The sequence below is a fragment of the Portunus trituberculatus genome, chromosome 42 (assembly GCF_017591435.1).
Source record: "Portunus trituberculatus isolate SZX2019 chromosome 42, ASM1759143v1, whole genome shotgun sequence".
NCBI classification, from domain to species: Eukaryota; Metazoa; Arthropoda; class Malacostraca; order Decapoda; family Portunidae; genus Portunus; species Portunus trituberculatus.
In genome coordinates this window covers 16,570,999-16,588,332 of record NC_059296.1, presented here as the reverse complement: position 1 = coordinate 16,588,332, position 17,334 = coordinate 16,570,999, and the positions used below count along the sequence as shown (strand labels likewise).

Sequence of the window (17,334 nt, the reverse complement as noted above, 5' to 3'; positions counted from 1 at the left end):
TCCATACCTGTACTTCCGCGCCTAAAATTTTTTTCCTTGGTCCAGTACTGCACCTCCGGTACTCTACCCAAAACTATTAAACTGGCCCGAAAAATCTAGTCCGCACCTCAAAAAATAAAACAAGATAGAAGTCAGTAATACATCAGAGCTCCATATATATATATATATATATATATATATATATATATATATATATATATATATATATATATATATATATATATATATATATATATATATATATATATATATATATATATATATATATATATATATATATATATATATATATATATATATATATATATATATATATATATATACACAGTAAGTCCTCGTTATACGGTAGTTCTTTATCCGGTAAATTCACAGTTATGGTATTTGGAAATTACTACCCTTGATTCGATATATGGTAAGAAAATTCAGATACGGTATCCACTCATGTCATCCGAGAGGGCCCAGCGCAGGGGTGATGATGTCATCCACGCCACACCTCCTCGCCACTCACAGTACTGACTTCAACTTGACCACCCTTGGAGCCTGTTATCTCTTCCTCTCCCCCCTCCCTTTTTTTTTTTTTTTTTTTTTAACTGCATTACATACTACTTACATGCATTACTAATTAGATGAATAAATGGAATATTAAAGGGTCTATTGTAAGCACAAATATATTCATAATAATTATGGCAAACATTTAACCCTTATGTTCCGGCGATCGTATATGAACGATTGTATCAGTGTGTCCTTAGCGACGGTGATTGTTCCCGTAATCAAGAATTTTCGCGCCTCATGTTTGAGCTCCACGCGTGGTTTCTTGAGTCAGATGGCGAGTGGAAGTATCTGGCTTCTTTTTCCACCCGTAGTGTTGCCACGAGCTCTGTATATTTAGGGGTAACGAAGCTATTCTCCCATTCTGAGGGCGACACTTGGCAACCCCAGCAACCCGCTATGTCGAAAGCACCCTGATAAGAGCGAAGGGACGTCTCAGTTCATAACTCACTATGGAACAAGACAGATAATTTTTATTTAGCATTGCTTTTGAACCTGACTACAAGTGACAGTGATTATGAGGAAGAAACTGAAGAAAGCGACGACAGCAGAAGTGAAGACTCGGAAAATGATTCAGAGGATCCACCTGTTTTCTCAGAACAGAGAAGACAGAGATAGTGGTGATGGAAAACAGACTTCAAACATCGTATTGAGAACCCAGAGTGGCTCACGGAGACGCAGGCGTGCCTCTCGTGTTCTGGGAAGAGTGTGTGAGAGAGAGAGAGAGAGAGATGATACCTACATGTTATTTGCTTGAAACTTGATATGAAAAGGGTGAAAGAAAGAATCTCTCTCTCTCTCTCTCTCTCTCTCTCTCTCTCTCTCTCTCTCTCTCTCTCTCTCTCTCTCTCTCTCTCTGTACAATTTCTCTTCCAAGATGAGAGAGAGAGAAGATGTGTGTGTGTGTGTGTGTGTGTGTGTGTGTGTGTGTGTGTTTGCGTGGTGTCATCGCTCACCGAGCTGTTTCTGCTTGACGGATCACACAGCAGGTAGAGGAGGAATCCTTGATAAGGCAATAACTAAACTTTCAGAGGTCACATCGAGCTAGAAAGTACATCATTGTATTTAGAATAATAAAGAGAAAATAATTATTAGTATTCAAACAGTCTTCTGACAATTTCTAGGTTTACCATTTTTACCCGTCATGGGATATTGGAAAATAGTTTAATCATCGGAACATAAGCGAACCATGCAGCAACTGATAAAGGTCACAGATGGGCCTGGCAAGCCCACTATCAGAGAATGGTGGAAGTCATATAACATCAAGCATGCCTTAGATAACATCAAGTCATCTTGGGACGAAGTGAAGACGTCTACCATGACTTCCCAGGCTTCGCTGAAGACAACATTGGTACGATCAGAAATAACAGTAAATCTGTGCCATAGGGCTGGCTTTGATGAAGTTGATGATGATGATGTTCAAGATCTTTTGGAAAGCCATGGTGAACCTCTCTCAAATGAACTTATAGAGTAAGACAAGATATCACAGGAGGCAGAAAAAGAGGGAGACGAGGAAGAACCTGTGCGTGGCTTGGACATGAAAACTCTTAGAGAATGTCTTGGTGGTATCGAAAAAGCTCTGGAAACCCTGATGGAATGTGACCCAAATCCTGCCAGGAGTAGCAAAGTGGCTCATGACGTAGAGAAAAGTGTTAAGATTTATCAAGAAATCTATGATGAAAAAACAAGAAAAACCAAACAGTCCCCCATCTACTTGTTCTTCAAGACAGTCAAACATGCCATCCCTGTCACACCTGCTGACCCTGCTACAGTTGGCCCTTCCACATCCGTTGCCGACGGTTCTACAGCTTGCCCTTCCTCCATATCCTCTTTCTTCAAAACAGTGAAACATGCCGACCCTGCTACAGGTTGCCCTTCCTTCATATCCTCTTTCTTCAAACCAGTGAAATGTGCCGACCCTGCTACAGCCGACCCTTCCACATCGTCCGACAGTGCAGACGACGACGTCTTATCCTCGTTTGTACACTCAGTGTCAGGCGATTTCCGTCGTTTTTTTACTCTTCTGTCAACTCTTTCTGTCGTCTTGAGTCAGACGGAATGCATCGTTTTCATCTAGCGCCAATTTTTAGTCAAAATAAGAACTATGGTTTCTAATCAACACTTATTAAAAAAATATTTCTTTGTTAAATGGAAGAATGCTATTATCATGATAGAAGTTGATGAATATGTATTTGTATACATATTTTTTTCTTCTAGCTAACAATGAAGAGTTCCTCAGTTGTTTGTTTACATTTCCTGCTGGGGAGTGCAAATGTGCAACGCTTTTTAATATTTCCAAGGTAACTTCTAAGTAGCTGGCCAAGATGATCAGTTATATTATCTGTCAGTGGACAAAACACTCTGAAGAATTTCTCATAGAGAGCATCAGAGGTCACCGTTGCCTTTGGGATCAGAGAACAGCTGATTACAGCAAGAAACGCATGAAGAGGGCAGCATATGATGCTGCACCCATAAGTGTTTCTTGGCTAGTTTGGCTCGTTTCCTCCTCTTTAAACACATTATAAAGTGCAAAAAAAGCCGCAGCTTGCTGGAGTGAATGAGGAGCCATGTTTGTTAACGATCGACAAGCGTGGCAAAGGTGGAAGCAAGCTTGTGTGTGACGGCCACCGTCTGCAAAAGTTGACAGTCGTCAGAAAATTGACAGAAAAAGAAGATGAAAAAATGCTAGTGTGACACCGCCTTTAGCCTCGGTAGGGACATTATCTGATAGAATACATGGCAAGTGAAAGGTAAAATAAAAACGTTTTGTTTATTTCTTTTGCATTACTTTACATTTTTTTTTATGATGATTTTCATGTATTTTCATTTCTGTAGGAGTGACTTTTGACGTGCTGGACACATTCCCTATTATTACATGTTATAATGGGTTTGGTATATGGTAATTTCGATTTATGGTAAGGTTTCCAGGAACGCATATGTACCGTATAACGAGGACTTACTGTACAGGTAACTTGATTTACGCGTGTTTGATTTAAGCATTTTTGTTATAATGCCACTGAAAAAATATTATGATTAATTTAATTTGCGCAATCGGTTTGCTTATACGCGATTTGGCCCAACCGCATTTTCAAACTGAGCGCCAGACATAATTTCAAACTGTGCGCCAGAGAGTTCCGTAGCTGGCCGATAGGTGGGAGCTCTGGGGCCGGATCCAAGAAGCAGGTTGTTGTCTATGTTGGTACAGACAACCTCCATAGCAACCTCCTGCTCACATACCAACCTTCGTAAAGTAGCATCCACAAAGATTCGTTGCTGTTGGTGGGTGGAGGTTGGTAGCCCGCCTAAAAGTGATCATTGGCTGCCAGGAGCTGGATCCAAGAAACTTTAACGACGTCAGAGCAACCTCCTGCCGCAAAATGGCATCCATGAACACTTGGAGGGACTGTAACAAAGTTGCTCTGAGGTTGCTGGTAACACCACCTCTCTAGGTGGTGTTACTGTCTTATATATGCATATATATTCACAAAACAACATTTCTATTTGCTTTTTACAAACCTTGCCCCCAAGAAAGGATTGTTTTGTAATGCATAAAGTGAAATCTTACATGGAATACCCAAAAATAAAGCAGAGATGAGATCGGCCACAGACGAGGCAGAGACTTGCGGCGACTCGGTCGCTTCTTCTTCTTCTTCTTGTGACCCTTTTAGCTTGAGTGCTGCTTTCACCACGATATTTACGTTTCCATTCCTCTATTGCCTGCTATAATGGATATCATCATATATTAGTATTCATTAACGCTCATGCCATGAGGATAACCTCGACTCCGTAGCACTGAGTGATAGTGAATTTCTAATGAAATACCGTGGTATTTCATTATTGCAGGGGAGAATAAGTCAAATCAAGAAATTGGCACAAACACTGGCATAGCTCTCAGAACTGTTCAATGTTGGACCAAAATTTATCGTGAGGGAGGAAGAGATGCTTCATCACCATCTTACAAGTCTGAAGGGCGTAAGCTCAGTGTGAGCTAGATAACTCTGAACATTATTCGAAGACAGCTTGAGGCCAGGAACCCTCTTTGCTGGCTGGAGTGAGTGAAAGGAGTGTGTGGAGGTATGTGAAAGACGACACGGAATAACAGAGTTGCCGCGCAATTTTAAAAACTTGCTTCACTAATGTTCACCTTAACAGTAGGCTTGCATTTTGTGTCTCAGCGCAAAGATTGGGACTTAGGTAAGTGGCATAGGGTAGTTTGGTCAGATGAGGCAAGCTTTCAGGTTACAGACAACCAGAGAAACCGTGTGTACCGCACACCCATTAGTAACCGTTACAATCCACGCTACACAACACACACATTAAGACTCCGATTCTTTGATGGTGTGGGGTTGTTTTTCTTACTCTGGTCTTGGAAAATAAGTGTTTTTGCCTTAGAATGTTTGTATGAAACAAAATAACTACTTTGAGCTAATTCTAGATGAGTTATATTAGTGTATGGAAAAGTGCAATGCTGATACCTTCATGCAAGATGATGGTGCACTGTGCCATACGGTAAAGTTAATTGTTGACTGGTTTGATTTCTGCAGTGTCAGCCTTTCAAAACCTTGGCTCGCAAATTTGCCGGACCTTAGCCCTATAGAAAATCTCTGGGCGCACATAAAACTGAAACTAAAGCAGAGAGATACCTCCTCCCTCCCATGCCTCCAAGCCACTATTCAGGACATATGGGACAATATTGATGCTCAGTATCTCCACCACCTGGGTGATTCACTTCCCAAGAGACTCGAAAAGGTCAAGAAGGCACGAGGTGAATACCGTCATTGAAATATTTTCTGTGTCATTAATCTTCACAGGATGTCACAGGTACTGCACCTTCTGCTCTGACTAGCAATGTATATACATTAAAAAATCATACATTTTACTATTTATGAAATACAATCCAAGCACATTCACTCATTATACTATTCATGAAACATAGTCCAAGCACATTTGCTCATTATAATAAAATGATATATGATGAATCCTTGGAGGCAGCAAAGGAAAAAGGAAATTCCCCTTTCCATCATCTAATAAGGTGAGATGGGGAGATATAAATGAGAAGTCATTTGTAGCTCTGGAATGGATTATTCAATTTACATCATTTCTTATAGAAAAAGATCATTTGTCATTCATACAAATCATAATTTGTAAAGCCTCCTGGATGGGATTGTGTATGAATGGCTGGATTCTACTGTAGAGTGCAAATATGAAGTCTATGTAGGTATCAACAACCATTCATTTATCCTAGTCAAGTCTTGATTCAGAGCCTCACAATCTTCTTTATTTGTTTCTTTTCTCATAAAGAGAGGACTGGCCAAGGATAACAAAGATATAAAGAAAAAAGGCCCACTTACTTGTTAGCCCCCTTATAGAGCCTATAGAATTAGCCAAAGGACTGGAACAAATGTTTTGAAACCATCCTTGTGAATAAAGTCAAGTCATAGAAAGTTGAAAATATGGAAGCAAGGAGGGAGTATCAGAGTTTACCAGAGAAAGGTATGAAAGACTGAGAGTACTGATTAACTCTTTCATTAGAGAGTTGGACAGAATAGAGGTGAGAGAAAGAGGAAAGCCTTGTGCAGCGAGCCAGCAGGAGGAGGGGAGGCATGCAGTTAGCAAGATCAAAAGAGCAGTTAGTATGAAAATAGCGATGAAAAATAGCCAGAGATGCAACATTCCGGCAGAGAAAGAGGTTGAAGACAGTCAATTAGAGGTGAGGAATTGGATGAGATGAAAAGCTTTTGATTCTACTGTATCTTATAAAAATGGTGTGAGTGGAACCTCCCCAAACATGTGAAGAGTACTCCATACAAAGACAGATAAGGCCTTTATACATAGTTAGCAGAGGGATGAGAAAAACTGGTGGAGAATCTCTTATTTCATAGAAGCTGTTTTAGCAAGAGATGAGATGTGAAGTATTCAGTTTAGATTATGAATAAAGGATAGGCTGGGGATATTCAGTGTAGGAGAGGGGATAGTTGTTTAGAAGGTTGTGTTGAATTGATAGATGGAGAAATTGAATTTTTGAGGCATTCAATGCTACTAAATTTTCCCTTCCTCAATCAGAAATTTTAGAAAAATCAGAAGTTAGGTATTCTGTGGCATCCCTGTATGACCTGTTAACTTCCTGAAGGGTTGGTCGTCTCTGAAAAGATGTGAAAAACTGTAGAGTGGATAGGGCTAGAAGTTTGGTTAAGATCATTAATAAGTAACAGATAGAGAGTGGGTGACAGGACAGAACCCTGAGGAACACCAGTGTTGATAGATTTAGGAGAAGAACAGTAGGTGTCTACCAGAGCAGCAACAGAACAGTCAGAGAGGAAACTTGAGATGAAGTTGCAGAGAGAAGGATAGAAGCCATAAGAAGGTAGTTTTTTGAGATCAAAGCTATGTGCCAGACTCTATCAAAAGCTTTTGATATGTCTAACGTGACAGCAAAAGCTTCACCAAAATTTCTAATAGAGGATAACCAAGACTCAGTAAGGAAAGCCTGAAAATTGCCAGTAGAGTGGCCGTGATGGAAGCCATACTAGTGATCAGATAGGAGATTATGAAGTGACAGGTGTTTAATAAAATTCCTGTTGAGGATAGATTAAAAGAATTTAGACAAGCAAGAGATTAAAGGTATAGGATGGTAGTTTGAGGGATTAGAACGGTCACCCTTTTTAGGAACAGGTTGAATGTAGGCAAACTTCCAACAAGAAGGGAAGGTAGAAATTGATAGAAATAATTGAAGGAGTTTGGGGAAGCAAGATGCAAGCACAGAAACAGTTTTTGAGAATGATAAGAGGGACCCCCTGAGGTCCATAAGCGTTCCGAGTGTTTAAGCCAGCGAGGGCATGGAAAATATCTTTTTTATATTGATGGCATGACATAGTTAGAGGGAGGAACAAGTCCAAAATGATCCTAGGTAGTTATTAGCAAAGGTTTGAGAGAAGATTTCAGCTTTGGTGATAGATGTTATGGCAATGGTGCCATCAGCATGAAATAAAAGAGGGAAAGATGAATAAGTAAAGTTATTGTTGTTGTTTAAGGTTTATTGTATAAAATATACAAAAATACATAATTTTGTTATCTAGAAATGTACATTACACAAAGTGGGCAGCAGCCTGCTGGTGGCATTTTGAGGGCTGGCATTTGCCATCCTCTTTGCTGTGGTGGGCAGCTGTTTGTAACCACTCAAAGCGAGGCATAGTCAGTGGGGCAGAGGGGCAGTTCGGAGCACCCGCAACATCACGTCCATGGGTGTGTGGTGAACGAGGAATGTAGCTCTGGCTTCGTGGCTGGTCACCATGGTGAGGCTGATCGGGTGCCAGCTGTGCTGGTCTGAGGGTGGCAGTTGCCGGGCAGAACAGGAGGTAGTGCAGGAGTGGATGGCAGCTGTGCCTCCTGTAGTGGTCACCCTCCTGCCTGTGGATGCCCTCATATAGCTCCTCCCTGGTTTGGTAGCCCACCCTCACTTACTGTAGCAGTACTCTGTCTGCCCATGGCCGCTGTAGGGAGGCATCCAGCGCCTGGTAGTCGGTGGCTGCGGTGTACCAGGCAGCCTGCTTCTTCCTCCCCTTGAGCTGCCAGTGCGTCTGGTGGGCGTGTTGGGTGGTGGCACATCTGGCCTGTGCCTTCATTTGCCTCAGGCTGATGGAGACGAATCTGGTTACCTGGGGCCCCTTGACAGTCTGCCTAGCAGCCTCATTGCCTCGTATGCCCACTTGGCTCAGTATCCAGTTGAGCCTCACCCACTACCCCTGCATGCTGAGACTCTGCAGGCTGCCTAGGATGGTGGTGACAAGGCCCACGTTGTCACTGGGCTGTGGCTGCTGGAGGACCTGCAACCCTGCTCTGGAATCTGTGTGCAGCAGCACCATGGTGGCCTCCTGATAGTGCTGGGCATGTTCTAGGGCCAGCTGGATGGCCAGCAGCTCTGTCTGCAACGTGGAACAGTGGTCGGGAGTCCTGACGCACAGCTTTGTGCTGCCGGTGATGGCAGCAGCTCCTGTCCTGCCGCTCTATGGGTTTACTGTGCCATCAGTTTAGTAAATGACGCACCCTGGCTTGGTAACCCTCGCCATATCCATTAGGGTGTGTTGCCACAGTTCCATGGTGGTGTAGAGGGACTTGCTGGTGGTCAGAGGAGTGACGGTGAAGTGCGCTGCAGGAGGCTCCCATGGCTGGGATGCGGTACATGGAGGCTGGGAGGTCCAGCTGAGGCTTAGGCCTGTTACCTGTATGGGTGAGGTGGTGGGTTTCGAGCGCAGACCAAAGCAGCCACGGGTTATGGAGAACCTTGGAGCCCTGCATCATTACTAATTGCAGCTTCCTCTGTGACACGCCCTCCGCATCATGCTGCAGCACCCTGAACACATGGCAGGCCACAATCTGTTCCACTTGGGTAGAGAGGGACACCAGACCAGTTTTGCTCTGCATGACCACCTCGCTGCCCCCAGCATGGTCCTCAGGTGGTTTTCTGCAGCACCTCCAGTCGCTTTTGCTGGTATGGGGGAGAGCGTGAAGATCGGGACACTGTAGTCAACCAGGGACGGCACCGCCTGCATGTAGTAGAGATGCAGGACGGAGTATGTGGCGCCCACCATGAGGCGTGTCATGGCCCACATCACGTTCAGCCTGGCCTGTGTCCTCTCCCTCAGGTAGGAGACATGGGCCATGAAGGACAGCTGCTTACCCACCCACATCCCAAGGTAAAGTAAAGTTGTTGAGGATGTTTTTGGCCAGTTGCCAGAAGTTTTGAGGAGAGTTGGAGTTTGAAGGATTTTGATATTTTGTATTTATGAAGGATTGTTTGGTGAGTTGAAAAACAGACTTGGCGTGATTTCAGACAGAAATATAAAGTACATGAGAATGAGATTCAGGTAATGGAAGGCTCAGCCACTTTTTTTTGGGCTATTTCTCTATCATGTATAGCACGAGAACAGGCTGAGTTAAACCAAGGTTTAGGTTCAGAAAAAGAGTGAGGAAGGTATGCCTCCATGCCAGACATTATCACCTCTGTTATACATTCAGCACCCAGAGATGGGTCTCAGACATGGAAACAATAATCATTCCAGGGAAAATCAGCATAATGCCTCCTCAGGTCCCCCCCAACTGGCAGAGGCAAAATGCTTGAGGCACCTCTGCTTTGGGCCATTCTGAGGAGAGATTGGAGAAATTGGACACAATACAGATATGAGGTTATGATCTGAGGAGCCCATTGGAGAATATAGGATAACATCATAAGCAGAAGGAGTAGAGGTAAGGTCAAGAATGTTGGACGTACCTCCAGGACGGTCAGGAATACGAATAAGTAGGGTGTTGCACCAGTTGCTCTAGGTCATGTAGGATAGCAAAGTTGAAGGCTAGCTCACCAAGATGGTTAGTGAAGAGAGAAGAAAGCCAAAGCTGGTGGTGAACATTGAAATCTCCCAGGATGGAGATCTCTGCAAAAGGATAGAGAAACGGAATATGCTCCACTATAGAAGTTAAATAGTCAAAGAATTTACTGTAGTCAGAGGATTTAGGGGAGAAATAGACAGCATAGATAAATTTAGTTAAAGAGTGACTTTTGACCCAAAGCCAGATGGAAAACTCGGAAGATTCAAGAGCGTAGGCATGAGAGCAAGTTAAGTCATTGCAGACATAGACACAACATCCAGTTTTAGATAGAGAAAGTAAAAGAAAAAAGAAAAGGGGCTATTGTCAGTTGCCTCAGACACTTATATTTCAGTGAGGAAAAGAAGATGAGGTTTAGCAGAGGAGAAGTGATGTTCTACAGATTGAAAATTAGATCTAAGACTGCAAATGTTACTGAAGTTAATGAAGAAAAAGTTTAGGGAGCTGTCAAGACATTTTAGGTTGACACCTATAGAGCAGTCCAACCTAGGGACATTTATGGTCCCCTTCCTGGAATGGTAATCTGAGGCTGATGGAGGAGTTGCCATATTTTTATTTTAAGTGAAGGGTGTGTGTGTGTAGGAAGTGCTTGTAATTTTGTGTGAAGCCTCAAGGAGAGTTGTCTTTAGAGGGCAGGTTGTGACTGCCCCCTTAAGCTGTGAGACATAAAGGGAAACACTCAGTGAATTCACAGCTAGACTTGGTGGTGAGTTTACAGCACCCCGTGAACTGCTGCAGACCAGAACTGGGCTACCAGGACCGGTCCAGATCTGAAGTAGTGCTATTTGACCTTGCTGGGTGTAAATTTTCACTTCAGTAGGTGTTTACTACCTCCTTCTTAGCATGTACACAAACATTATAGGTTTGGAATAAGTAAAGAGACTCAAATTTTATTATTTTCTAATACTGTAGCTTTTATTTTCTTTTCATTGCTTTGATATTATATGCATGTTGACATAGGCATTGAAAAAATTGAATAATCCCCAAATATGTTTAACTTTGTACAGAAGTATTCAGACGATAATAATTCCAAGCCCAAAAGATAGGCATGCATTGTAAATGTAAAAAATGTTAACATTCACACCTAACTTGTCAGAATATACTTTATTATTATAATTGACACTGTTTGGGTTAAATATTGTTTTTTACTTGATACTTTAATTTAGACCTTGTATATATGATGTATCATGTTAGATCCACAGATTGTGAACTGGATGTGTGTTGCAGGTGCGACTGATGTGTCGGCACAGCATGGCACTGATGATTCATTGTTTCATGGATGTCTTCATGCAGATGTGCACTTCTTATAACCGTGACGATTGGATGCAGGTTTGTGGAAGAAATTTATAAAGAATTATACAAATAGGCAGCATTATGTTTTTTATGTAAACATCACTGAATAAATCATCCAATAGACTTTTTTTGCATAAATCTTATTTTGCAAGTATGTCTTGGTAAAATCTAGCAAGGAAAAATTATGATATGGAGTCAGTATTTCACAGTATTTGGGCGTTTCCTCTTCAGGTAGGATTGAATTTTATAAGACTGCATTAGATTTCATGTTTTTTTTTTAAGTTTTTTTTTCTTTATTTTGTTTTATTTTATTTTCAAGAAAACTGGATTTGATTGAAATGAAATTCCATTCTTTTATTGTAAGGATAATATTAGTGCTAATATTAGAGATTCGTCATCAAAAATTAATATTAAATATTGAGAACAACCATTATAGATACATACTATTCAATGAAACTAATGTTATATTTTATTTACAGGATTTAGAAGAAGACACCATTGCTGAGTTGAATAATAACTTGGAATGAAACTATGCAGTTGGCATTTTGTTTGCAGTTCATTTATACAATTTTCAGTTATAGTTGTAATACCAGCATCTCATGAATTCTGCATTTGTATTTTTATGGAAAACTGGCACAGAATTTTTCTTGTGTAGCGGCAGGTTTCACCTGAATGGAACCTGCTTTCACTAATAGTTACATTGTATGAGACCATAGCAAGCCATTAAATCACAAATATTGTATCTTAACTTGTGATAAATAACTTTATGTTTTCATGAAGTATCATCAGTATTGTAATCATGAGAACGATTGACTGGTGCAGCTGCATAGTACACGGAACAACTAAAAGACAAACAGGAACAGGACTCATTGCTTCTGATTGTCTTTCCCATCAAGGAAGGTTGCATTATATTTTAGAGTTGTTTGTGATATGTATACAGTATATTATAGAATAGGGAATCACCAGTAATAGAAAGATGGATCTATGAGAGTACTTATTTTCTCTCTCTCTCTCTCTCTCTCTCTCTCTCTCTCTCTCTCTCTCTCTCTCTCTCTCTCTCTCTCTCTCTCTCTCTCTCTCTCTCTCTCTCTCTCTCTCTCTCTCTCTCTTCATTGGTTTTGAACAAAGATAAGTGGTAATGCAAAACTTACAAAATTAGATGCAAATTTTTGAGAATGAGGTTTTAAAGTCAATGAGGAACTTGTGCATTGTAGATCTTGAATAGCTTGAAACTATGGTATTATAATGATTGCAATTTTTGCAAATAGATGAGTAACTGTTTATAATGACTTTACATTAATGCATATATTTGTCTATATATTTTGATAATAAAACACCACATATTTGTACAATCATCATTCATACTGTTATCCCTGTTGGCCCCTGGTGGTAAGGGATAATCTTGTGGACCACTGTACTACATCCAAAGTCATGCATAGCACAGCTGACCATGATCACATTTTTACAACAAGGCCTGACAGCTTAAACTGGTTATATAACCTTTAACCATTCATAATTAGACCATTTTTAACGCAGCATTTACTCCAATCCTGAGACTACAGCAGATGCAGTGTAGTACTTTTTAGTACTTCACCATGATTAGATCCCTATATCAATGTGCACTGCTAGTTTAGATGAGAAATTTTTACTACTTTTACTCATTAAAATATACTTAGCTTTGTTATGGAATGCATTTCCATAATTTATCTCTCTCTCTCTCTCTCTCTCTCTCTCTCTCTCTCTCTCTCTCTCTCTCTCTCTCTCTCTCTCTCTCTCTCTCTCTCTCTCTCTTATAATGAGAATACTTTCATCGATGATAGAAACCACAAGAAGCAATGCATTAGTTATATAGGATGAATAGTTCATATCTTTAACTGCCACTCATTATGTTTACTTCAGATAATTATTTTGAAAAAGTAGCAAATAAGTATGGTAAATGTGTATTGATTCTTTATAGTTTATATATAAGAAAGCTTTTGACCAGGTCAATCATGAAGACTTACTCAATATCTTAAAAAAATACAAGAGTAATTGGGAAAAAAAATTATGAATTATACACAAATTAGACTGAAATATGAAAGCAACAGTAAGAGTGGTAGCAGACCAATGTAACTAGATTGAAGTAAAATGGGTATAATAGGTGCATTCCTCTTGATCTTTTCTCTATTTAAAGTGAGATGATAATTAGGAAATGGTAACTGAAAGAAAGGAAGGATAAATTTAATATTGGAGGAGAAATAATAAATAATATGAAATAAGCAAATAGTTGTTTTAATTGCTAATTCAAAGCTAAACCCAAAAAATTTTAACAGTGGTGAAAGAGGTAATTGAAGCAAAAGGTCTAACGTATGTGAGTGAAAGAGGTAACTGAAGCAAGAGGTCTGATATATGTGGGTGGAAGAGGTAACTGAAGCAAAAGGTCTAATATATGTGGGTGGAAGCTGGACAGCACTTCCCATACTCTTCAAGTATACCTACAGGAGCTATAGACTATAATATAAATAAATATATATATATATATATATATATATATATATATATATATATATATATATATATATATATATATATATATATATACACAGTATATATGGGATATGAGATGGGCATATGTAAACATCCCTAAGAAGCCATGCAAAAGGCAATATTCATAAACATCCCTAAGAAGATGGGTACTGAATGTGAAAAACATAGTACTGAAACCTCTGAAACCTTCAGACCCTAAATTACCACGTGGTGTAGTTTGTTTTTTAATAATTAAATACCCTTCCCATCAGGATGCCATTTTTAAATGTGCAGTTGCATCATAGCATGACTCAAACCCCAAAAAATTATATATCGCTTAATACTTGTGTCTATGCAAAAAAATTTTTATGAGTACTTTTCTCTCGAAAAATTTCAACCTTTGGTGCGTCTCACTCGTACTTAGTACATACATGGCCAGGCGTTAAGAGGGGTCATGTGTCATTTAGCTCTCAAATTTTTCAGAAATATTATGTCCTTACAGGCATAGATTTCATGAGAATTAGAATCAGATACTTCTAAAAAAGAAGACAACAACAAACAAATGTTTAATTGCAGACAGTTGTGGCTGACAGCTTGACTTTGAATCTTCGCCTCCCCTCCATAATGTGTCTTATCTCCCCTCCCTAGATCCTCGCTTCACTCTACTCCTCTCACACACACACACACACACACACACACACACTCTCTCTCTCTCTCTCTGTTTCTGTGTGTGTGTGTGTGTGTGTTTACCTAGTTGTATGTTACAGAGTTCAAGCAGGGCTCATAGTGACCTGTCTCCATATCTACATTTATCTAATTTCTCCTTAAATTTGCACACACTTTCTGCTGTTACAATCTCTTCACTTAATCTATTCCAGATGTCTACTGTCCTATGTGGAAAACTTAACTTCTTGATATTCCTATGACACTGATTTTTCATGATTTTCTTGGAATGTCCTATTGTTTGTCTGTCTCCCTGCTCCATTAGTGTTACCAGGTCTTGTCTATCTATCTTTTCCATACGGTTTACTAACTTATACATCGTTATTAGGTCTCCTCTTTCCCGTCTATCCTTCAAAGTTGGTAGCTCCATCTCCTTCAGACTTCATAGGAAAGATCTTTTATTTCAGGGACCATCTTTGTAGCAGCCCTCTGTATCCTTTCTAGTTTCTTGATATCTTTCTTCTATATGGCACCCATACCACTGCTGCATATTCTAGTCTAGGTCTTATAATAGTGGTTAATATCTTTTTCATCATACTTTTATCCATGTAATTGAATGTTACCCTGATGTTCATTAGTGTCTTGTATGTTGAAGCAAATAATCCATTTATATGTCTTTCTGGAGTCAGGGTGTCTTGTATAATCACTCCCAGGTCTTTCTCTTCTTTTCTTTTCATTATAATCTCTTTCCCCATTTTATATTCCCCTGTAGGTCTTCTATTACTTTTACCCATTTCCATTACATGGCATTTCTTAGTATTAAATTCTAATTTCCACTTCTGGCTCTATCTCCAGATCTTATCAATATCTTTCTGTAATTCCATACAATCATTTATTTTTTTTTTATAACTCAAAAGCTTGGCATCATCTGCAAACAAATTTATGTAGCTACTCAAACCCTCTTGTATATTGTTAACATATATTTGGAACATTATTGGTGTCAACACCAAACTCTGTGGTACTCCACTGGTTACAGCGCTCCAACTTGATGGTGTATCTCTTATCACTGTCCTCATTTCCCTATCTATTAAGTAATCTGTCATCCAATTTAAGATATTTCCCTTAATTCTGTACATGTGTTCTATTTTCTATAGGAGTCTTCTGTGTGGTACTCTGTCAAAAGCCTTTTTAACGTCTAGATACACTCCATCTCTTCTTTGTACTTCATCTATTACTCTTGTCTAAAAGCTTAGTAAGTTTGTTGTACATGATCTTTTCTAAAACCAAACTGGGAGTTGTTAATGATTTCATTTCTCTCCAGAAATTCCAACCATTTTTCTTTGATAACAATTTCACAGATCTTACCACACTAGTTAGTGACACTGGTCTATAATTTAGGGGCTCAGTCATTTTTCCTCCTTTGTATAATGGGACTATATTGGCTCTTTTCCATTCCTTTGGTACCTTCCCTTCCCTTAAGAGTTGTTAATTACATCCCAAATTGGTTCTACCAGTTGCTCACTACATTCCCTTAGTGTCCATCCTGACACTCCATCTGCTCCCATTGCCTTCCTCACATCCACCTTTTCTAGCAATTCTCTAATTTTCTGTTTTCTTACCACAATGTCTCTTAATCCTTCCTGTGTCGCTAGGTTGATTGGCTTTATAAACTCTCCTCTTCATTAAATACTGATTTAAAGCTCTCATTCATAAGCTCACTCATTTCTTCTGATGTTTCGTATATCATATTCCTCATAATCAACTTAGGTATGGTCTCTCTGTTTGTCATTTTACCATTTATATAATTACAAAAAAGCTTGGGTTCTTTTTCACATCTTTTCACTACATCCTTTTCAAAGTTTCTCTCCTCCTCCCTTCTTATCCTTATGTATTCATTTTGTGCTTCTTTATACTGCTTCCTGTTTATTTAATTACATTGCCTTCTTAATTTTTCCATGCTGCATCCTTGCACTTTTTAGCTTTTACACATATAGCATTATACCAGGTGTGTTTGCTCTCTTTTCCTCTATATTCAGGAACATATCTCTTTACCTCCTCATTATAGTTGTCTAGAAATATACTGTATCATACTTTCCTTGAATTGTCTTTCCATGCACAATTTCTTTCCAATCAATACTACCAAAATACCTTCTTAATCCCCCAAATTTGATTTAGTGTGGTTCCGTCTCTTGTGTTTGTGTCCCTCATTATATTCCAAAATTTGCCGATCCTCTAATTCAATTTCTAGGACAACATGATCACTTTTTCTTATTGGAGTATGATATTTGATGTCTGGACATGGCTCCGGTTTTTTTTGTAAATACCAAATCCAGCATTAATAGACCATCTTCTCTATATCTTGTACAATCTTTCACCCATTGATCCAATGTGTTTACCATTGCCAGTTGTAGCACGTCATCCCCTCAACGTTCAGCGTGACTGCTTGCATCCATTTCTTCCCAATTGACGTGTTTGCAGTTTAGATCTCCCACGAGCAACACTCTTCTCTCCTTCCTTAGCATGTTGTCCAGGCAATTTAGTACTTCCTTTTACATTAGTCGTTGGTGGTACATATGCAAGTATGATACTCCTTTTTTCCCTCCCATTGGTCCTTATTGTTATACTTAAAACCTCTGCCAGTCCATCTCCGAACTGTATCTCTTCCACATATATATTCTCTCAAGTCATGATCATTACTCCTCATGCTTTTCCCTTTCTGTCTCTCCCCCAAACATTGTATCCTTGCTCTTTAAAATTCACTTGGACATCTTCACTTAACTTTGTTTCTGTCATACATACCACATCTGGCCCTTTTTCCAATATGTAATCTCTCACTTCCAAACTTCCTGATATAAACTCATCTATGTTTGTATACATGACTCTTAATGCTTTTCTTCCCCTTCCCAAATATATCATTTCCTCAGTCTCATGTTTAGCACTCTC

The 17,334-nt window shown here is 39.6% G+C and overlaps 1 protein-coding gene across 3 annotated transcripts in view; it reads left to right on the top strand.

Annotated features, from left to right (window-relative positions):
• Window positions 1–13,486, top strand: part of LOC123517304 (centromere protein L-like) — a 51,227-nt gene extending 37,741 nt beyond the window's left edge. For 2 of the 3 annotated variants that reach the window (XM_045277254.1, XM_045277252.1), the window contains 2 exons: window positions 11,158–11,259; window positions 11,703–13,486. In XM_045277254.1, the coding sequence (XP_045133189.1) occupies window positions 11,158–11,259; window positions 11,703–11,750 (150 nt within the window). In that variant the 3' untranslated portion in view covers window positions 11,751–13,486. Of the gene's footprint in view, window positions 1–11,124; window positions 11,261–11,702 lie in introns of those variants that run through there. The other variant, XM_045277255.1, reaches the window with a different exon arrangement.
• Window positions 13,487–17,334: the final 3,848 nt, after the last annotated feature.